The sequence below is a fragment of the Myzus persicae genome, unplaced genomic scaffold, assembly GCF_001856785.1.
Source record: "Myzus persicae strain clone G006 unplaced genomic scaffold, MPER_G0061.0, whole genome shotgun sequence".
In the NCBI taxonomy this organism is placed as follows: Eukaryota; Metazoa; Arthropoda; class Insecta; order Hemiptera; family Aphididae; genus Myzus; species Myzus persicae.
In genome coordinates, this window is record NW_019100691.1 from 35,763 (window position 1) to 58,905 (window position 23,143).

At 28.4% G+C, this 23,143-nt stretch overlaps 4 protein-coding genes across 7 annotated transcripts; 2 read left to right on the top strand and 2 right to left on the bottom strand.

Annotated features, from left to right (window-relative positions):
* Nucleotides 1-6,850: 6,850 nt before the first annotated feature.
* Nucleotides 6,851-10,378, bottom strand: LOC111041670 (ATP synthase subunit b, mitochondrial). Its single transcript, XM_022326028.1, is given in 5 exon segments — nt 6,851-7,179; nt 7,243-7,431; nt 7,510-7,673; nt 9,894-10,157; nt 10,215-10,378. Coding segments are annotated over 5 exon segments (822 nt in total). The 5' UTR covers nt 10,243-10,378; the 3' UTR covers nt 6,851-7,002.
* Nucleotides 10,379-11,270: 892 nt separating this feature from the next.
* Nucleotides 11,271-12,932, top strand: LOC111041680. 3 transcript variants are annotated; one of them, XM_022326049.1, is made up of 4 exons: nt 11,271-11,577; nt 11,969-12,044; nt 12,105-12,272; nt 12,838-12,932. In XM_022326049.1, the coding sequence occupies exons 2-4, from the start codon at nt 11,976-11,978 to the stop codon at nt 12,850-12,852; spliced, it is 252 nt and encodes an 83-aa protein (XP_022181741.1). In that variant the 5' UTR covers nt 11,271-11,577; nt 11,969-11,975; the 3' UTR covers nt 12,853-12,932. The 3 variants fall into 3 exon arrangements, with proteins under 3 accessions (XP_022181741.1, XP_022181733.1, XP_022181749.1); XM_022326041.1 differs by lacking the exon at nt 11,271-11,577 and adding an exon at nt 11,838-11,896; XM_022326057.1 differs by lacking the exon at nt 11,271-11,577 and adding an exon at nt 11,864-11,892.
* A 192-nt stretch (nt 12,933-13,124) lies between these two features.
* LOC111041695 (deoxycytidylate deaminase-like) lies at nt 13,125-15,568 on the bottom strand. 2 transcript variants are annotated; one of them, XM_022326070.1, is made up of 4 exons: nt 15,390-15,568; nt 14,203-14,351; nt 13,913-14,136; nt 13,125-13,827 (listed from the first exon to the last, which is right to left on the bottom strand). In XM_022326070.1, the coding sequence occupies exons 2-4, from the start codon at nt 14,322-14,324 to the stop codon at nt 13,511-13,513; spliced, it is 663 nt and encodes a 220-aa protein (XP_022181762.1). In that variant the 5' UTR covers nt 14,325-14,351; nt 15,390-15,568; the 3' UTR covers nt 13,125-13,510. The 2 variants fall into 2 exon arrangements, with proteins under 2 accessions (XP_022181762.1, XP_022181769.1); XM_022326077.1 differs by lacking the exon at nt 15,390-15,568 and adding an exon at nt 15,261-15,361.
* Nucleotides 15,569-18,258: 2,690 nt separating this feature from the next.
* On the top strand, nt 18,259-22,558 carry LOC111042031 (N-alpha-acetyltransferase 60). The gene is made up of 6 exons (XM_022326524.1): nt 18,259-18,458; nt 18,532-18,634; nt 19,676-19,840; nt 19,985-20,211; nt 20,282-20,386; nt 21,960-22,558. The coding sequence occupies exons 1-6, from the start codon at nt 18,442-18,444 to the stop codon at nt 22,111-22,113; spliced, it is 771 nt and encodes a 256-aa protein (XP_022182216.1). The 5' UTR covers nt 18,259-18,441; the 3' UTR covers nt 22,114-22,558.
* Nucleotides 22,559-23,143: the final 585 nt, after the last annotated feature.

Genomic DNA, 23,143 nt, shown 5'->3' on the forward strand with positions numbered 1-23,143 from the left:
AGTGCGCAGCCGAGTGACGAGATTTTGTGTCATTGTTATTAATATCTATTTATTTGTGATAAGTTGATGATAAAAACTATAAATTAACTAAACAAATATTTATATTGCTTTTATTTAAGAGCCATAATTGTTCGTATGACACACTTGAGTGGGTACAACATTTGTCGAGACTGAGCCACTGCCCACAAGGGCCTAGGGGTTTCATTTAATATTAAGAAAACTAATATTGAAATATAACTTATTTTTATTTTTATTTTAATTAGCTATTAGTCAGTAACTATTACAGCTCAACCATTATATTGATAACATACAATTAATATTTAGTGCAATACAGTACACCAAAAAAAAGTTACAATCGTATATTTAAAATATAGTATATACAAACAGATATTAAGCCTGATATTACACAACTATGTATACCTAACAATAAGGTTAAACGATTGCGATAAGGTGAAATAATTTAAATGATTACATAATTATAATGGAAAATGTTCACTAAAATTGAAAAAACAACTATGGGGAATTGAGTTTTTTTTTAAGACTGCCGTTAGAAGAGTGAAGAGGGGTTTAATTATTATAGTAGATAGCTCGGAAAGAAAATTTAGTAGAAAAGAACCGAATATAAGCTTTTTGATAACTTTACGATTATTGTCGCAGTAGGTAGCGGAAAAAATAAGAATATATGGTTTGTGGGGAGGAGGATAATGAGAGGTGTCTTATTATCACATATTTTGTGGAATTAGTATACGGTGCTTTAGAAATTGGAGCGGATTGGTAAACTCGGTACCTGTTGAAGTTGGCCGTTTGAATCCCGGAATAGAGCTTACATTTTGCTGGACCATTTCGATATTTTACACAATCTTCGGAAAGATGGTTTTCACAACCTATTTAATAATGAGATAATAATTCTAAGAAAAACTATTTTAGGATGGCTATATTTCTTAAAATAGTAGATTTAATCCGGGCCCCTCTAGAGTATAGTACTTGTATGATATAGTGGGGCCCCACAAAGAGGGTCAGTGAGTACCGTGGTCCCGGAAAAAATAAATATACAATTTAGTATTTACATGGGTATTATTAAATTAATTTAGAAAACTAAAATGAGTCGTGTCACTCCTAACACCATATCGTCCATATCTGTATACGATATTAGTACATACTACGAACAAAGTAGTTGGTATGGACGTATGGACCATACGGTATGGTACATACATAATTTAATTTCTCAGTATAAAATGTTGTGTAACCATCTAAGTATATAGGCGTATTATTTTAACATCATAAGATAGGGCCACTTGGCGTCGATAGGCAGGTTGCACGAGCGTTTTTTTGGAAAAATACAAAGGAAAAAAATCCGAGACTGTACGAGAATTAGTCCCACGCCATAGTAAGAATTTGTATTCCAAATTCCAACGTAATGTACATATTGAATTTTGTATTCAACTGCAGTAAACTAGTGTACACGCATGTGTCTTAAACTTATTTTAAGATAACTAACTAGGATTAGATAATGTGATTGAGCTAAATTTTCTGATTTGGAACCTGCACTATTTATATTTACACATACGCCGCGCCGTGTCGCCGTATAGGTACTCAATGTAAATCGAGCCATTGCGTTTCGGACATTTGCATTTTACATTAAAATTAATGTTGCCATGTAGCCATGTTTAAATATCGATGATCACAACAACTATCAGCAAATTAAAAATAAAATAAATACCTACGTTTAATATATATTTTTTTTTAAATATATACAATCTGTACTCTGGAGCACAGTAAGAATATGGGGTAATTTATAGTGACATTTAAATAGTTTGTTGGAAGAAGCCATCCAGTAGTGACACTTCCTAATGAATTTTTTTTTTCTTCATTAACTATAGTTGAATTCTAAAAATATGTGATAGTCGTACAGATTCTGTATACTTGCTGATTCCTAGTCCACATTAAAACGTTCTTAAATTGCAGAAATAAATGTTTGCTTAAAAGCCTTAAAATTAATCCACCTACCTATAATTTTAATGTATTCATCATTATGAAATGTATTTTAACAAATCATTTTTTTAGCAATGGGCAAGGTTTAGTCATTGATGATTATGAATGCTTTCCTGAGAAATGATTTTGTTTTAAAGAAATATACAATCTATCCCCTGGGGTACTAAAAAGAATATATACTCAAATACAGTGACAGTGAATTAATTGCTAGAAGAAGCCACCCAGAAGTGACACTGCTTACTATTTATTTTTTTGATTTGTTTAAACTAATAAATTAACCTATTAAGTCCATGTTGGTCTGAGACTCTGAGGTATAAATATTAAACAGAACTGCGAAGAGACTTCTTCCCGAGTGAACATCAACTCTATAATAATTTATATAGCAGCTCTCCTCATACTCTTTCGAAATAGGTTGCGAAGGGTGCACATATGCATAATAGCCTCTTTCAAAGCAAAAGAAACCACACCAACTAGTGTTGGCGTGTGAATTTAGAGAATAGTTAATGATTTAAGCCTAAACCAAATTGATTATCAGATAAAATATTATTTACAAAAATACTGGGAAGAATACGTTTGAGTATGTACTATGTATGGGTCTTTCTAGTAGGTACTTAGGTAAAAAAAAAGGTAATCAACTCAATTAAGCTGATCGGTATGGTAAGAACTAAGGAGTTACAGATTCAAGAGGTTTGTTAAGCTTTGGGATTAATATAATTATAGAGAATTTCTAAAGTAGTAGTAAATTGTAAGTAGGAAATTCATAAAATTGCATTGAATATGTGGGTAAGTACTAAGTAGAATAATATAATTAGAACGTTTTGGTAAGAATCTAGCTACTTTAGATGTAAAAAATTCTTTACAAATTGTAAGTGGGAGTGGTATCAAGGAACATTTAGGGTTTAGGCAGTATTTTTTACTATTTATGTTATCAGTACATCAGTCATGCATACAATTATGGTGGGGGGGGGGGCTTGGAATATCTTGCAATGATGATTTTTAAAATTTTAAATAATTCAACTTTCCAAGATCACATGAAGCAAAACTGCCATCGATTTCTTATCGGAGGGATTGTAGTTAAGTACTTAGGTATTTGCTTAGTTGATTTCCGAAGTTTTTAAAGAGGTTGTATTGGTGATTTAAAATAGAAAGGGAGTTTTTGCCCAATAATCTCTCAAATAAGCCCCCTCCAAAAATAATATACTATACTTATATCATTTTTAAGAAAATTTTTTCTCAAAATTATTTCCTAAATATTTTTCTTATCTGCGCTACTGATTATAATATTTTTATAAAACATTATATCACTGATGTTTGGCAATATATTTGATTAAATAAAATATTATAATATTATATTTAACATAAATATAAAACTTTGAATACCTAATTCAACAAGTAATAACAAATATACCAATAATCACAAATAAACGATTAGCGTAGGAATTAGGAAGTAACACAGGTAATTTGTAGGAACTAACCTATGTATTTGCTCATCAAATAGGTCTCGCATGGAACTTTGCCTAAGCTATATAAAAATTTAGGTGGCAGGTATACATTTTTATTTTTCATAGTGTACAAGGTGTGTCATAGTGCTCGCAAAAATAGCCACTGCTGCAATCGTTAGAAGAGATTAATCTGCATTCTGCGGTTGAGGCGTAGCAGGAAAGCCCATTTCTAAAAATTGTAAATACCAACAATACTGCAAATATTAAAATATATAGTAAAAATATAAATCATACTAGTCACAATTAAGTAGTAGGTAAATGCAATAAGCGTATAGGGCCTAATATAATTTATAATATAAAACTAAACTAGACATCTAGTATCTATAGCCATACAGCTATGCTGACGACGTCAGAAAGAATTTATCATTATATTAGAACTCAGCATATCCATTTGTTACTCAATTACGAAATACTTACGGAACTTTAATATGTCATTTAGCATGTTTGTGGGGTCCCAGAAACCAGTGATAAACGGGACCAAACCTCAAAGGACCTTCAAGTCTTCATAAAAAAAATACATATTTAAATGAAATGTCAATTTTTAAACATTTGCCCTACAACAGTGTTTTTCAACTTTTTCATGTATCCGAGCTATACCACCTACACAGTTTGAAAATTTTAGTACCGCTTTTTTTTGCATATCAAGTATGTATATTGTATTCGTTATTTTAATGTATAGAATTTTATTTTATTAGAAACTACATACTTATGATAATATAAGCATTTAATGCACAAAAAGAAAATTAAATATGTAGTTATTATTTTTATTATTATTATCAAATAAACCAAATAATGTTTAAGGTGTATAATCCATTCTTTTTTTTTTTAAATAAAGGAAGATTTTCTTCTTCTACCACATATGGGCTACGAGCTATCCAAATACCAGAATTGGTACCCACGATACTAGACCTGGTCTAGAAACAATATTAGGTATGCTGACTGATGGATCTTACTAATTGTTTTTAATTTAACATTTTTAATATCAATTGATAAAATTTCCAATTTATATTTAACTGCAAGTAATAACTATTAAGTATTATGTTATTTAAAAATATTTGAATCTTTTTTTTATTTTAACATCAATTGTAACATTTTGTAACTGTGCCGGACTGAATGTTAACATTTTAAGAAAGTCTTTTTAAAACGGCACAGTTACAAAATGTAATACAATAGGTATACCAGATACCAAAATATATAATAACTGGTGATTTCATATGCAACAGTATACTTAGATAAAGTAGATGAATTTTTATATTAGTTTATTGCGTATAATATATTTAACAATTGTTGTAAATTTCTATCTAACAATAAACACAACTGATTAAGCAGTTGAGCCTTGACTCTTGATTGATGAAACCGTTCAGTATTCATACTTAATGTTGTCAAGTGTCAATTTTAGTTGTTTCTTTGAAGGTCACAACACAATTTGGGTTTCCAATTTCTTCTGGGATGCAACCAAAGGATAGTTTGGATATAAGAGGAATATATAATAAACGGAAGTGTTTGTAGAAAGTTTTGGCAACTTTAGGTTGATGGGTAAATTATAATATAATTTGTAGATTTAATTATAACATAATTTAAAGGCTGAAGAGTAAATTAGAGTTCATTAGAACATTCTAAATTTTGTTTTGATAACTTAATTTTTACTAACTACGGACCACAGTTAATTTTAATTTTAATCTATGGTTTTAACTTAAAAAATTTGTCACATTCCAGTCTACTATGACAAGATTTTTTTTTTTCAACTAAGTAGAATGTTTAATTTTTTGTCCAAGATTGTATAATGTAAGTAGTGGCGTAAACTGGAGGAGGCAAGGGGTTGCACTTGACCCCAGATATTTCTGAAATTAGAAGTCACTTTAAATCTTTGAACATATTATTTGTCATAATTCATAAATAAAATTTATATACAGGGTGATTTTTTAAGCATGCTCACCCCATTTTTATGCTCAAATCATATACATTCAAATTTTGATTTTTGGAATTTTTAAGGGTAGTTTAATACAATATTTTCGTTTACTTAGATTTTTCACATTTAAGGATTATCCTGTGGCAATACCAACTTTTGTTTTTCAAATGACAAACTATATAATTTAAGAGGACGCCACAACCGCATGCATTGTCTCCGTCTTACAAACGAGTAACATACCAAATTTACGCTCAGCAGTTCAAGTTTTATGACGTTAGCTTAAAAATTAGACTGAATTAACCTATTATGAAACTTGATGGTAAGAACTTTATCCGTGTTTTGTTGGAAGTTTTTTTACGATACTTCAGTTTTTAAGCGAGGTATGCTTGTATAATAAATGTAAACTAAAAATGCTCATAACTCACTTAAAAACTGAATTATTGTAAAAAAACGTCCAACAAAACACAGATAAAGTTCTCACCATCAAGTTTCATAATAGGTTAATTCACTCTAATTTCTAAGCTAACGGCATAAAACTTGAACTGCTGAGCTTAAATTTGGTATGTAACTCATTTGTAAGACGGAGACAACGCATGCAGGTGTGGTTTCCTCTTAAGGCAAAATGTGATCTGATATTTTGGCATATTGTAATCGAAATTTGAACAAAAACTTCCTTAGTTATCCTTCTTTAAACACTAAGGAATAAGGATAGTAATATATCAAATACTAAATACTTTGTGAATGGATACAAGCTCGATCTTACAACTCGGTTAGGTAGTAATTATTAATGAATATCTTATATTGCATACCAAATTATAATTATCAAGCTCATATCCATTTTACAATGCTAAGAATTTTAGTATAATAGTCTATCTATTATCCTTATTCCTTAGTATTTAAAGAAGATAACTAAGGAAGTTTTTGTTAAAATTTCGATTACAATACGTCAACATTTCCAAAAAAATTATCTGAATCACATGAAGTTGGTATTGCCACAGGATAATCCTTAAATGTTATGAAAAATCTAAGTACATGAAAATATCGTATTTAACTACACTTAAAAATTCCAAAAATCAGAATTTGAATATATGCATAATTTAAACATAAGAATCATGCTTAAAAAATCACCCTGTATATTATATTTAATTGGCTTAAGTAAATAGTGTCCAAATCAGCAAAAAAATTGTTGGTCATATTGCAGCCCCACAGATATGAGATATATTGAGAACTTTTGCAGTTTCCAAAATTTGGTCCAACTTACACCACTGAATATAAGCTATGTATTGGTTTGTGTATACATACAAATATCATGAAAAATGATTATGTAATGGTAAAATTTAATTTATTTTTTTATAACTGTGCAAAATTATTTAGTGTTAAGTATAATAATTAGAATATATAAACATCATCAATATAAGTATTGTGTATAATAATAATACCATATACATAGAATTATATTTCATTTTTTATTTTTTCTATTTTTATGGATAGCATGAAATCTACTTTTAAATGAGTACATTAAAGAACGTAAAAATGTTTGGTGTTTAATTATTTACCATTAAACAATATTCTAAAAAATGGCACTAACTGAAATTACATTTATGCTTTTGCAGCTAATGCTTGTAAATCAACCATGCATTTTTTAAAACTTTGTTTTTCTTGTTCATTTGTTAAAGACTTCAGAACATTTTCAATGATCCAGTTAACCATATGTCTTTGTTGTACAGTGCGTGTCAAGTTAGCCAAATCCAATTGATAATCCAAACGCCTTTTTACCTTTCAATAAAATAAAATATTATAGATACTAATGAAATACTTTTATACTATTTAACATAATACCTGGTTGTAGGCTTGAAGAGCTCGTTCACGGTAAATAGCTTCTAACTGAATAGCTACATTCTCCCGTTTTGCTTGAATTACATGTTGTTGAGCTTCAGTTCTCCATACTTCTTTCTTTTGGTTCTCAATGCTTTCCGTTAAGCCATCAATTTCACCTTTACGACTGGCATTACAAGATTCTTCATATTCCTAAATAAAATAAGATATATTAGTTAGTTATTAACTTTCAACAATTTAATAAAAATAATTGCTACAATCGATACATACATCAATTTCTTTATCAAGGAAATCAGCTAAAGATGCTCCAAATTTTTTCCATCCAACATAGAATAAACCAATAGTAGCTAATACATAAGGAAATTCATGTTCAACCACCCATATTTCTTTACTTAATACATAAGTTGTGATACCAGCAGCAAGAACATATGGACCTAGAGAACAATTTAATTTTCATGAAGTTGTAATACAATTTCAATAACATTCACATAAAAAATATCAAAAAATAAATAGTTATAAAAACTTTAAAATGTTTAGTTAATGATGTCTTTTAGAATATACAAGGTAGTTCACCAAGCATGCTAACCCCCTTTCCTTTCCCCATTTAATTAATTAAGAATTTTAACAAATTCTGATTTTTGTAATTTTTAAATATACTCAAAGACCTACTTAAGATGTGTCTTATGGTGATACAAATTTCTGTTATTCAAATTAGAGCCCCCGTCTTTTACTGTAAATTAATTAGTGGATAGTTTGTTGATATACACATTCAAAATTCAAATGAGTAGTTTTTTAGTCATTAAAATAATTGCATTTAGAATAATAGTCCTTAAAATTGGTTCTACGTAAACATAACTTAGACGTGAAAAAAGGATCTAGTATTTATATTACAATTGGGGGGTATTTTTAAAAATTATTAATACCGATAGATTAATATTGAAGACATATCTTATAAACTCATTACTATGGACTTCTGAAATTATCTTCTGTACAGTTTATAGTTGATTAGGGGTGTTTTTATTTGAAAAACAGAAGTTTGTATCTCCAGAGAACACTCCTTAAGTAGTACAAAAAATCTCAAAAATTTGGAAATATGGTCTTAAAGAATTTTTAAAAATTAAAAAAAATCAGAACATTTTTTTCTTGCATACTAAAATTATGCACAGAAATTGTGTTAATGATCAAGACAAATCAGTAAAGGTAATAATGCAGATATATTATGTATTTAAGGGTCATCATAACTGCATGTGTTATTTTTATATTTCATAGATAACTTGTGTTTAGCAGATCCAATTGTGTGTTGTTAGCCTTATTATTAGTGTGAATAGTTATTTGACCTAGTACCTATAATCTAACCTTAAGTTAATATTGTATTATTATTGGTGTTTGTTTTTTGGATTTTAACAATATTTTAAATTATTAATAAGTCGATTTTACAAGTGACTTTATGAATATGTAAAATAAATAATACAAATAAAATATAATGTTCATAACTAGCTTAAAAATTCCATTCAGCAAACATTGTTTATGTTCTTACCTTAAAGTTTGCTAAAAGGTTAATTCACTCTAATATTAAAACTAACCACATACATTTGCAACAAAGATAATATTTGAGGGTGTGATGCCCTCTTAAGTATTTTGTAAACTACATATTATTCATTTAAGATTTACAGTTTAAATAAGTAATCCCATGTTAACCAACAAACTAGAAATGATGCTTGGTTTACAAATTCTAAAAAGTAAAAAAATTTTTCTGGATATAAAAATTTAGCTTCAGTTATTAATAACTAGAAATCGGATGTTGATAATATATATTATATCTGTATTAATTAGTCTTATATGAATAACAAGGAAAATACTATGGGGAAAAAATTGTTATATATTGTTACTTTAGAGGACACCCTTTTTTGCAAATTTTTTTTTAAAGACTCGTGTAATTATCCAAACTGAAAACAATGGTGATGTCAGAATTCGGCAGCCGACTAAGCTTCGAAATAATTGCCTAATGAAGTTCGGTATTATGCAATTTTTAATCATTTGTGCATCACTCTAGTTCAGCGGTTCCCAAACTTTTACGACCACGGCACCCTTAAAAAATTGTTTGTGTTTCGTGGAACCCTAATGTCTAATCCAACTCAACTACAATTTTTCTAAATACAAAAAGGAAAATTAATTCTCTAAACTCTCAAGTCTAAATGATACTTTTATGATGCTGTTAATGACTTTTCATTATTAAACTTAGTTTTAAAAAAAATTTTCAATCAAAAATATTCTAAATAACAAACATTGAAAAAACATAATTTTCTCAATAATCTCATACATCTGGCGGAACCCTTGACATAGTCCCACGGAACCCTAAGGTTCCACGAAACACACTTTGGGAAACGCTGCTCTAGTTAACTGTGCTTATGTTTTTTCTACGTTGGACTTGTGTAATATTTATTCTTTGATTAAAGCCAATGTTTGGCGACTCGATCCAGTAGGCAAAGGGAGTCACTATATACTTGGATTACTCATATTTTATAGTGAAACTTAAGTGTATAACATAGTTCTACATACACCTATAAAAAAATTTGCAAAAACAAGTGTCCAGTTAAGAACCAAAGTTCCTAAAAATGTACAACATACAAATGGGTAACGTTGTATATCATTACCAGTGACTCCAGTCTTTTTGTAAAATACTTCAAACCATTCTTCGGGCACGAACAAATATCTAGTTTTAGCTGGTTACTCCAACCTTACCATTCTGGGAAAATTCACCAGATCACGTTCAGGTCCATCAAATGGATTCGGTTGAGGTAGGCCATTAGGTTTTGGGAACCCCGGTACAATGATTGATTCATTAGTGGAAGAGACTGCTGGTTTGGTTTGTGTGGTGCGCACAGCATTAGCACATAGTGGTGCTACTCGGAACAGTTCTGTAAAAACCACATTTCAACAAAACTATTTTAATATGGAATGTAAAGAATATTTACCTGAACGTAGAGCTAATCTGGACAACATGGTTTGTTTTTTGCTTGTGGCTTGACTTTAGATGGATAAACCAATCTTGAACTCGCAAAAACAATGATGGACGATGCGAATGATGGTGTACGGGTAAATTGGTAAAATGATATTAGAAATTTCGGTAAGGTCAATAACGATACGATGGAAAACAGCTGTTTAAATTTTAAAACCTGCTTAAATATGAATGCATCAAGATAGATAAGACTTCTAGTCTGTCCATGATTAAAATACGAGTACCACACTACCACTGTTAAAGCACAGATTATAATATGAAAAATAAATTCTGTGGTTATAGATTTATTAATAATAATCTATAATCAACAATTGCGGTGAATACTTAATTTAAATAATTTTTACTTCATTCTTTACAAAGAAAATACTTTACAAATTACAATATGTATTGGCGAGGCTTATCAAGTTTTAGGCCGACGGGGAGTGGCTTGTGAAAAATAACATATACACAGCGTCCCCGTTACAGCAGCTTTTTATATCTTTCTAAGTTTCTAACACTCCATTGCCAATAGGTTGACCAATAACCACAATTTAAGATATAACTCAGATTAAATAAAATTGGAATTGTCCCAAAATATTCCGCCCTACAAGCCGACGCACAACTGGTAGTTTGTACCATGGTTGTTGACAAAACATCTATTTGGTCATAGTTGGTAGTGTTGGTACCATAATTTTAAATGACGCGCTAAAATCTATCTCAGTCCGTACCTAAGGCGCTATACTAGGTCGAGTCCAGGACAATAATTGGTATATGTATATTGTATACTAATTAGGTCCTACACTTACACTAACCTGTAGCACTGTTCAGTGCTTGTAGAAACTCAGTTTCTGTGTGTGAACAATACATACATCTATAGGCTAATGGCTGAAATATACTGTCATTAAGCCCGCGAATTAAGATCAAATCAATTGATTTAATTCGTGATCAAAACACTGTTAAGACCGCCAGGGAAAAAATTCACTTAGCTTTTCGTTTTGAGCGAGTTAAAATCTAATGTAGCGCTCGAGACTGACGACTGTTGGCGTGGCACGCAAGCTTATTTGAACTTTTTATTTTTGATTATGCCGTATTTATTTCCAAACCATCCTTTATCCTTACAACTTTTTTGCATATTTATTATATTCTGTACAAAATAATATTGATGTTTCACATCTGCCAGGCATCCCGAAGCCAATCACTAATATTTTATTTAGAGGACGTCGCATCCGTGTGTGTTTACACATATACGACACAGAAAATAGTCGTTCTCCAGTTTCAAATGTTTCAATGGTGTGCTGGTAGTTTTAATATTGACCAGTTACCGTTTATACAATTTAAAGGTAAAATGATTGTATCTAAGGCCCCACGTAGGCTTTTAGATTTTAGTGCCTTTTAGTTTTTACTGATACTGTGTTTAAATTCCAAATAAGTTACGCCCTGTCTAAAATGATATATTATCTAAGCTTTTAATTCTCGAGTCCTATGATTAATCCATAGTCCGTGGTATCGACTTCCAAGTGTTTCAACAATCAATATGATAATCAGATAATGATAAGAAAATGTATTTTAATTATATAATGATATTAAAAAATATACCTATTACCTAAACATTTATCTTTTTAATATTGATTGTTTCATTTAATTATATGTTAATAGTAGGTAATTACATTTATTTATTTAATCAAAATCGTTACTAATGAACAATAAAATAAATTAAAGTTAAATTTTTAGTATAACCATGGGTTGGAATATTTACAAATTATTGTGTTGCTGTGGCAGTTCCAATGAATCAACTAGAGTAGATTTGGTAAATTGATTTTAATATTTATTTTTATTTTGTAAACATAACACATAGATATTTGCATAGGCAATTGTCCGAGAACAACAAGCTGCAGCTGCTGAAAAACGTTTAAGAGAACAAGAAAGCCGAGGTATAAAGAATCCAGATCGTGTCAAACGCATGCAACGAGAACAACAAAAACGTGATGAAGAAGCTAGTAAAACTGCTAATATGGGGACGAGTACTGGATTAAAGGTATTAAATAGTATTCATTTTATACCTAGGCGATCAAACTTTACAAAAATAATTGATAATAATATATTAACCTATCCAGTTTCATTATCATAATTGCTGTTACTTGGATACTCATCTGTGATAAATAAAAATTATTAATTATAAGTTTTTAAGTTACCTTTTTACTTATAATAGGTATATTAACTATAGTTAAAATCAGATCCAAGATTTGTTAGATTATTTTATTGATATGAACTAACTATGAATCTATAATGAATAAAATTATAAATATTGTTAGACATCAAAAATAGTACCTATCCAAAATAATAGTTTTATTACAAAGAATTTTTTTGTTATCTTATTTGCGCCATAGAGTAATATTGAACTTTAAAGGGGCAAATCCTCTACTATCTATCTATCCAACATGCCAAACTGGTTGCCCATCCATTAATACCATTAAAGTAATGGAGTATGCCTATAATATTATTTATTCCCAGATACCTAGGTTGGATAACTAGGGAGGTTATTGTATTATTTTATAATTTAAATTGTACATATATTATTATTATTTTCAATATTGTTTCAGTGGCAAGTCAGTTAATTATCCAAAGTATTGAAGTTAAAACTCCCATCAACTAAATATGTATTTATTTTTAATTAATTAAATTATATTTTTAAATACTGTCTGTTATCACTTATGTATATAACCTGTAATATTCATCTAGTTATAATTTTAGTTTTTTAGAAATTTACTTTATTTTACTATTTTTTATTGTTCTACAATCATGTTATATTTTAATATATATTATGTACAAATTAAAAACATTATTTAAAAATCCAGTGATATTAATATTCTAAGTGATATATTATAAATACATTTTCCATTTTCCATTTATTATATTGTTATAATTTTAAAATATTTCATTAGGTACACATTGACATTATTACATTATAATTCTGACAAGTGAGACGGATCGAATACAACTTAAATGGTAAAATATAGTATTAGGGTCTAGATTTTAGGGCTAACTTAAAACTTCAGATTGCCCACTGTTTGAAGTGGAAAAAAGCTTTTTTAATAAGTTGCAAGTACAAAACTAGTATAAATAAATATAAATTATAAATAAAAGGAAATGGTTTTGATTAAATTTCCAATTATTGAGGAAAATTATCACAGGTAATTTTAAATATTAAATATTATTGGTTATAAAAAGTAACCAAAATTTAATTGAGTCAAATGTTAAATAATTTAAATAGAACTATTTATAATTTGCTTTGTCTGGAGTGCTAGGCATTTGAGTCATATTTGAATTAATTTCTGAAAAATCAAGTACAAGATGCTGTTTAGATGGAGTGTGTTGTCTGAAAGATACACCAGACGCTTTAAACATTCTTCTAGAGGCAACCATTTCTGGTTTGAAGCTATACTTATCTGACAAATACACTACTTCTTTAATACCTGATTGGATAATTATTTTTGCACATTCATTACAAGGGAAAAGTGCAACATATATGGTACAATTACGTACATCCATGGAATTTTTATTTAATACAGCATTCATTTCAGCATGGCATACTGAAAATATATATGAGGATCAAATCTATTATTTTATTATCAAAACATGAAATCATGAAATAAATATAAACATTATATAACTTGCCATAGAAATATTTGTTTTCTAACTTTGATGGATTATTTTTACCCCATGGAAAGTCATCATCATTACATCCAATAGGCATTCCATTATATCCTGTACCTACTATTTTTTTGTCTGGAGAAACAATACAAGCACCAACTTGAGTTACTGGATCTTTACTACGTTTAGCAACCAAAAATGCTGTTGCCATAAAAAAATCATCCCAGCTTAAATAATTTTTTCGCTTTCTACACATCAGAATAAAATTGAATGAGATTAGACAATTGAATTTATATTGTAATCTACAATCATACTCATTAAAAATTGTTGTTTCAATACTAGTATTATCAGCTGAAACATTATCAGAGTATTGTGTAGTTTCATTAGTTGAGCGATTTTCGGGTTCAGATTCATTGGCATTAATTTGATGTTCCATATTGAGTTTAATCAGAACTTCTCGTATCTATAACATTGTATTATTAATTTTTTTAGTACTTATATGTATAATATATAAATATGTGTCCCGTGAAGAAGTTACCGGCCGATAACATTGATAGCATACCTCAAGATATGAAAAAAAGACCTTCCAAGAGTGTTTATAACTTTTTTATTTTTTTAGTTTTAGGCAAAAATTTTTTTTTAAACGAAATTGGACATACCACACATTAGCTGATATATCTTCAAAACTTTTCAACTTTTTACTATTTTTTTTAAAGCTATTTTACTGTGGCATACACAATCAAACCAATAATATACATGTTATTTTTTTAATTTAAAAGTAAAAATGAGTTCAGCAAAAATTTGCACTTTTGAAAATTGAACAGAATACCAGGAATACTACATTTTGTTTTCATATCTTCCATAATTTCCAATTGAAAATGCTGCTAAAAATGCACGACTTTCGATTGACATTGAATTATAATGGACAACGAACTAAGGTAATACATGTACCAACTCACTAAGAGGTACAGTTAAGAAAACAAAATGCATTAGGTATTTTAGCTTTTATTGTGTAGAGATCAAATAAAAAATGTAGTGAATACAGCGTTCTTTTGACTTATGCGTGATTTCCTTTCAAACATGCTTATTTTATATGACACTAATATTTGTACATATTTTGTTTATTTGTGTGTGTTTTTGATTGCACAGTAAAACAACTTAGCAGAAAAATAAATAATGATACAAAATTGAAAAGTTTTGAAGATACATCAGAAAAATGTGGTAAGTTAAATTTTAATTTAAATAAAGTCCCAACCCTGTAAAGAGGTTATTTTTTATAATTAAAGTATACTATCATATGACGCTGGTCGCTAGTTACTTCTTCACGGGACACGTTGTATTATACATATTAAAATCATATATTCATACGGACATCATGTACAAAAACCAGTGTTAAGTTAGGAACATAGTCATCAGATACTGTCCAATAAATATTTAAAATATTCTACTTTTAATTAAGATTAATTGCATTAATTATAGAAAAATGTTTAAAAGTACCTACCGAATACGTGAGATTTGTATACTTGTTACTTAACGTTTCACTAAAATTAAATTATTTAAATGCGAGATTGCTAGTGTAAAATACTGTTATAAATTTAAAATGTAAGCACCTGTGGACTGCAGCATGAGGAAGTAAAGTATAATCATTTATCAGTAATCACAACTCATGCACAAGTCACAACATCAGTGATACATAATATCGAGAAACAGAGGGGAGATACCGCCGCGTTTCATTGGTAGTTGGTATTGGGCTGGGATAATATTATACTATTAATTATTACAGTATTATACATTTTTACACTTAGATCACATTAAATATATTATTAACTAATTTAAAAAAAAATATCATATTATACACATGCGTAGTATAATATGATATAAATATATACAAATTAAAATATAAGCTGATAAAAACCCTGTGACTATTTGTATGGTTTCCCGGAGTGCACACTTGTATTTGAATTTGATTACTAGCAAATGATTGTACAAATAACAGTAGGTATCTTACATCTACAGTTTGGTTGAACATAAAAAACCTTGCTTGATCTGTATAAAATTATGGGTGGCAGTCGCACATTTTTATTTTTTTAGCGCACTGTTGAGATTTTTGTTGTGAAAACAAAAATATTCAATTTGACAGTATATATTGTAAAAATTCAATATTTATTGATTTTTTAAAATCATTGTCGACATAACATTTTTCATCCGATTAAAAATTTGAAAATTTAAAAGGTACTCACTAGATTTCCCATACTTTGTTTTTAGAAATTATAAAAAGTTAATTAATCGACGATAGTTTTTATGAGTGTCTGAACTTTGAATGTCGACCAAATTTATCAAAATCACGACAATATTCCAATTATTTTGAGTTGGAAATTCAAAAAAAATTTTCTATTTACACCTAATAGATTTTAAAATGTTATAGAACACTTACCATAAGCTTAAATAAAAACAGTTAAAAAATATTAAATATACCTATAGGTATAATTTTTTTATAAGCATTTAAAGTTAAGACATTTTTGTTTGAGGTAAATACATCATGCATCGAATCGTAGAATTTAAGGCCTTGAATAAATAAACTACTCATGTATCTTAAAAGGTAAAACAAATAATATGATAGTTCAATGCAAGTTTGTACTTCGTAATGTATACACTCAGAAATTACAAGACCGATTTTTATGAAAATGTTCAATTGTTCTTAAAGATTTACGGGAGATGCCATTGATTACAATCTACAGATATAACAGATAATAAATATATATATTACAATAATGGATAAATACATTTTGTGAAACCGAAATTAGGTAACTCAAAAATTACTCGACTGTGTTCAATAAAAGTCATATCGATAATATACATTCATTGAGACTTCCGAGGGTGCAATTTTCTGCGTTTATACCATTTGTTTCAACCTCTAGGTAGTAGGTTTTAGATATCATACAATTAGTTCATACAATTATTTTTCAGCTCACGATTTTTATTCTTTATTTAAATGGTTTCCATCGCTCATTGGTTACATATTATATAACATTTACATATTTTTACAAATACTTATATTTATAAAAACTGCAACACGGCCGTTAAGTGTTAAGTATTAAATGGGTAGGTAATAATAATATGCAGTAGTTATGTCAGGCCTATTCATTCACATAACACGTTTCATGGTGAGCAACAAGCCGTTAGGAATGCGTAAGCCGCTCACCGTTGCCCATCTTAGCAAGAGGAATCGATAATTATTATTATTTATAAGTCAGATATTGACTATATCGGGTATAAAAAATGGATATCGTCGTAGAGAACAAAAAACACCCTAAATGGTAAATAATAGACGTACCTATTTGAAAATATAGCCTTTATAATTATAATTATACTTAAAAAAAATAAAAACTCAGAGTTTGGTTATAATAAGTATGAATAATATGATAATTATTTTTTAAAAAAATGAAGACCTACGTGACGTATATATTTATTTTTTTTTTGGGGGGGGGGCCTTATTGCCTATTTTTTTCTTGTGGTATCGACAACGCTGCCGGAACTTCTAGTGAATTCCAAGGGGGCTTTACAAAATTCTGAGGCAACTATAGCCCCCAAGCCCCCCAGCCCCCCATTAAATGCTTATGTAATACAAATGCATAGGTGTATAATGTATATTCTAGCCAGTGCTGCAGACTGTAGGTGTAATGCTGCATTGCTGCCTCATATTATGTCTATAGAAAAAACATCATTAAATATACATTATACTTGGATGACACTTAGTAATAACTCTAATAACTAATATTATTGCCTGACAGACTGTCCTAATTTTAAATCATTGAATTCAAATTTATTTTTTCTTCCTTCATTGGGTTTTTAACTACCTATAGAATTATTATACCTCGTCAATTATATTATGTTTAACATAATTCAAATTTAACCCATCCGTTACAGCTAGTAGCCAGTAGCCACTAGCTATAAGTTATAACCCCTTCATACTGTCTAAACACCACATACTGTACAGCAGGTCGGTACCCATTTGCCCACCTTTTTTCTGATAGGTATTTTTTTCTTGGTCTTTATTACCGATTATCGTATTAATGTATTAGATATTCTGTGACAATAGTGACTAGTGAGTAGTGGGACACTGGGACGGCGTACCCGCGTACCCACCTGTATACGACATACATACCCACAGGCCACAGAATAAGTAAAACTACAACATATATATACCTACTATAAAAGTATAAAAGTATAATGTACATATCTATATAATGTCCTTCCAAATACTGGAAATGATATATTCCTTTTAACTTTTAAGTACATAAAAAGACATTTTGAGGACCAATGCTAAATCTGAAATCTTGTGATAACCATAGATAATAAATTGATATCAAAATAGTAAACAATAATAATTAACTTGCAAACGTAATATTTTTGGGAATATGAATATTATTCATTTTTTCTTATGAATAATATATATAATAAATTATGTTAGTTACAATAGTGTTTGTTGAAGTTGAGTGAGGTAGTGTTTTATTTAAATTTGTTCATTCTACGGAATGGATCCTGTCTTCTGAATGGACACTTTTAATTGGTAAGGGTACACTTTTTTTAACTTCATATGGAAAAGTATTTTTTATTGAATAAATATTTTATTTTTGCTTTAGGTATCTGGAGAGAACTTCAACATTGCAACAAATCAAACCTGTAGGTTTATATGACCTTTCAAATTTACAGTTGAGATTTTTATGCCCACAAGATATCAATGAAGTAATTTACTATTTACCTACATAATATTTTAAATGGTGATACATATTAAATATTATGAATGACTCTAATAATAAATATATCAAACTTAAAATCGAGTGAAGGAAAAAACATTCTATCAATTTGTGCCCTTGTTAATGTCAATTGAATTATGGAGTGCTTAATTGTTTCTAATTATTGATAATATAAATAATCTATTTTCATATGTATAGTTATTCACACAATCACACCTGTCTTAAAAAAAATTTTATATTTAAATAAACTAACCTATTCTGCAATTTATCGTCTGCATAATATATTTTCATAATGACTTATGAACAATAAGAATGATTAATAATTATATGTGTAGGCATCCTAAGTCAGATGTATACAGAATGTCCTGTGAGGATTTACCCATTGCGATATCTCCTGAAATTACGGAGGTATCATAATTCTGGGTTTATCATAAGACTCGCAGAAACTAGAACTACAAATATTTGATGTTTGCCTGTTAATTTTTCTCAAAACTAGAAAAAATAATTAAAATCAGGAGATTATACTAAAAATGAATTTTGAAACGTCAATATTTTCAACAATACAAAATGGCTGTTTCAATTTTTTTGAAAATAATTAAATAAAAAAATGTATTGTTGAACTTTGTTACCAAAACATTAAAATAAATTAAAACATAAAATATTTGTAGTTCTTGTCCCTGTGAGTCTTATTAAAAAACCAAGAATATGATATCTCCATTGTTTCAGGAGATATCGCAATAGGTAAATCTTTACTGGACACTCTCTTTATAAATATTTCGTTTAGGAAAATTGTAGAACATTTAATTTATTCAAAATACATATATTAAACAATTAAATATATTAAATAATTTTTTTTTTGTGAAAAAAAAGTGTCGTGAAATGTATATTTTGGTTCATTTGTAATATCATGAATATTCAATGTTGTATAAACTCCTTTATCTATTAGTATTATTACGAGACTAATCACCATAATTTAAGCAATGCATTGTATGTTGGTTAAATGTCTATTAAAATACTAATATTATTGCAGGTGAACGCTTTGTGTGTAGATTGTTTTCCTGTGGAATACCCTAGATCATGGTATGAAGACATAACATCAAATCCAAAGTTTTATTCTTTAGCTGCTATACATAAATCTGCTATTGTTGGCATTATAGTAGCTGAAATCAAACTATATATAAAATTAACACCTAAGGTGAAATTATTTTTTAATATTTTTCTACTCATTGAAATGTAATTAGAGACCTATAACATTTTTATGTAGGAATTTTATCAATAATTTTTTACTTTATTTTATACATCAATAACTCATTGATTTATATATGTATATGTACTATAGGAAAGAGAAGTAGTTTCGCCATCTGCAGGAAAATTTACTCAAGTTGGATATATCTTGAGTTTAGGTGTTACTAAAGCATATAGACGAAACGGCATAGCGTCATTGTTGTTAGATAATCTTGTATCACATTTGACTTCTGCAGAATCTCAAAACTGTAAGGCAATTTTTTTACATGTACTTTCCAGCAACTCATCTGCAATTGCCTTTTATGAGAGAAAGAGTTTCAGGTAAAATTCAACTAATTGCATTATTATAATTTTTCCTATATGTTTATTAAATATACATTGTATAATATAGGTTACATTCATTCCATCCTTATTATTATATGATAAATGGAATTAACAAAGATGGGTTTGCATATGTGCTATATATAAATGGCGGACACCAACAATGGATGATCTTATATCCTTTTAAACAAAAATTAATATTGAGTATTCATACTTTAGGTAAACATCATGTAAGATATATATATATGTTTATTTTTAATAAATTAATAAAATATATTTTTAATATCTTGCCTGGGACTTGACTTGTGTCATGGTGGTGGGCAAAGCTTTTTAAAATTTTATATTTATCTATTGAATACGAATTATGTTAATTACAAATTTAAACTATAACCAACATCAGTAGTTTACTGGCAATAACTAAGTTCTTTATAATCATTAATTACATTAAAACATATATCTTCATAATTTTTAACTTAATTTTAAACTATTTATACCATGAACCTATTTAGACCATTGTACGATATGTTGCCATTGACTTTCCAGTTTATAACATCTAGCAATCTTAATATATAAAATGGTAAGCAGTTTGGTTAGTATTATATTCGATGATAAGTGATAACTACATATAAATCGGCTGTAGGTATTTTCAATCCTTTACTTTCTACTTATAAATCTGACTTTTTTAAGAACAATTTTGCCTTTAGAATTTCAAAGAACGCAATTTCCCATTATTGCATCGTTTCTAATGATTATCAATAAATTTCAGGGGCACAATAAAAATAATCAACCTTGATAATAATAGAAAAATTAATTACTTAAACCATTATAAATAAATAAATAATACTGAATAAAATAAACCTTGAAATATTGGCCAACGGACCGATTCTATCCAGAGAATTCTTTTTGTATACAATGATTTATCAAATTAAACTCATCCATTACAGTGATCTACTCAAACTCAATATAAAAGTAGACGCCAGTAGGTATACCTGACACCCCGGTATCCTAGTACCTTCTCCAGTATTTTTATTGTTTTAATACATAAAAGTTTTTTTTTTTTTGCTTAAGAAGATGCTATACCCGCCTATATTGTTTCCATCTTAAAAATGCAAAAGATAGAAAAAAAATTGTTTTATAACAGGTAAGAACCACTCAGGCTGAAGTCCAAACTAAACAACCAAATATTCACACTATAAAGAGGCAAACATTTACTGTGAAACTTGTTTCATCTCTGTGATATCAAAAAATTGAAAACAACATTGTACAGTCAACTCCTCTTTAAAGTGTATGCTAAGCTTGGACTATAGCCTGAGTGATTCTTACACACAAAAAACAATTTTCGGTATGTCGTACATTTACCAGACAGAGACGGCATGTACGTATGTATCGTGCTCTTAAAGACCAAAGCTCTTTTTGTCACAATAGTTTAGTCTCTTAAGTAAATAGGGATTTTACTAGCCTGCAGTGGTTTCTTGCAACCTTTTACAAAAGAGATTGGTGGATTTTCTTCTAATTTAAACAGTCAAGTTCCTAGAGAAAAGTTGTTTTATTCTGCTTGGCCTCTCCAGTCATTCTATAAATAGATTAGTTTGTTTTAATTAAGTTTTGAATAGAACATTGAAATGCGTTTTATTTCCATCTATTTATATTTACTTGTAGTTAGTAGATCCCTACATTTTAGTTAACACCTGAGTATTATTTAACATAATTTAGCGTTTTACAATATTTTCCTTAATTTATATGATTACTGATATTTTGAAGTATATTTATACTACAGTTTGTGAATTTGGTGTTGTCAGATGGACAATTAGCAAAGCTCGAAAAGCCGCTAGACGCTTTTGGCCAAGAATTAGGCGAATTGCTTCTCAAAATACCAGTACTATTATGATTGACTGTAGCTGAGATATATTAATGTAACATGAATATTCTAAATTCCATCTGCCATTCAGTTGATATATAAAGTATACATTTAATTTTTAAGGTTATTCTATCATAACCACACCGTTTGTCTTCTTAATATTTATTAAATATTGTTGTAGTTATGGGAACTTTATACACTAAGTTGTTCATATGCAACAAAGTAAATATCTTATACGAATATATTTTTTAAGTTCATTTAATAACTATCGGACAAAGAATGGAACACAATGTTTTTAGCGCTAACAAATTTATTTACTTACATTTACATTATATTTACTGAATAACTTGAGTTATTGCAGTTCATCATTTTTGATACAGCAATAATAATTATAAAAAAAAAAAGCGTGCCTACAAATTTAAAATATTTTATATTGAATTTTTCTACTATAGTACTTGTGTCAAAACTATTGTATAACTACCACTCTCAGAATTTCATAAAACATTTGTTCTTCATTTTATATTCTTAACAGTTTTAAATGGTAGGTATTATTTATCTTCCTTTTTTTGTTTTAAGTTATTTCAAATTTGTTAAGTGATTTTTTACTAATTATTATTACAATTCTTAAAAAAGAACGTGTTCCTTTTTAAAAATTTCTAGTCACTTCATTTAAAATGATGCCTAAGATACAATACAAATGTACCTTTTTATTAGTTCTATGTTTACAGACCATTATATTTTTTCTGTTGTTATATTTTATTAGTTCTCAAAAATTAATTATGTTTATAATAAACTTTGATTTTTATTGATTATTATATATTTATTTTTAGTTATTATTTTAAATACATTCATGTATTGGTTTTTTTTAAATTATTTTTTGTTATATTATTTTATAGTTTAATCTTTAAAGTAAATAAATCCTTTTTTGTTAGAGCATATTAGAACAATGATAAAGATCTATTTATTTTTTACACTTTTATTTTTTTGTTTTCCTGTTAATTATTTTTATATTGTATTCATCTAATTTATTAAAATTCCTTTTTAGCATTTGAACTATTTTGAATGCAATTAAAA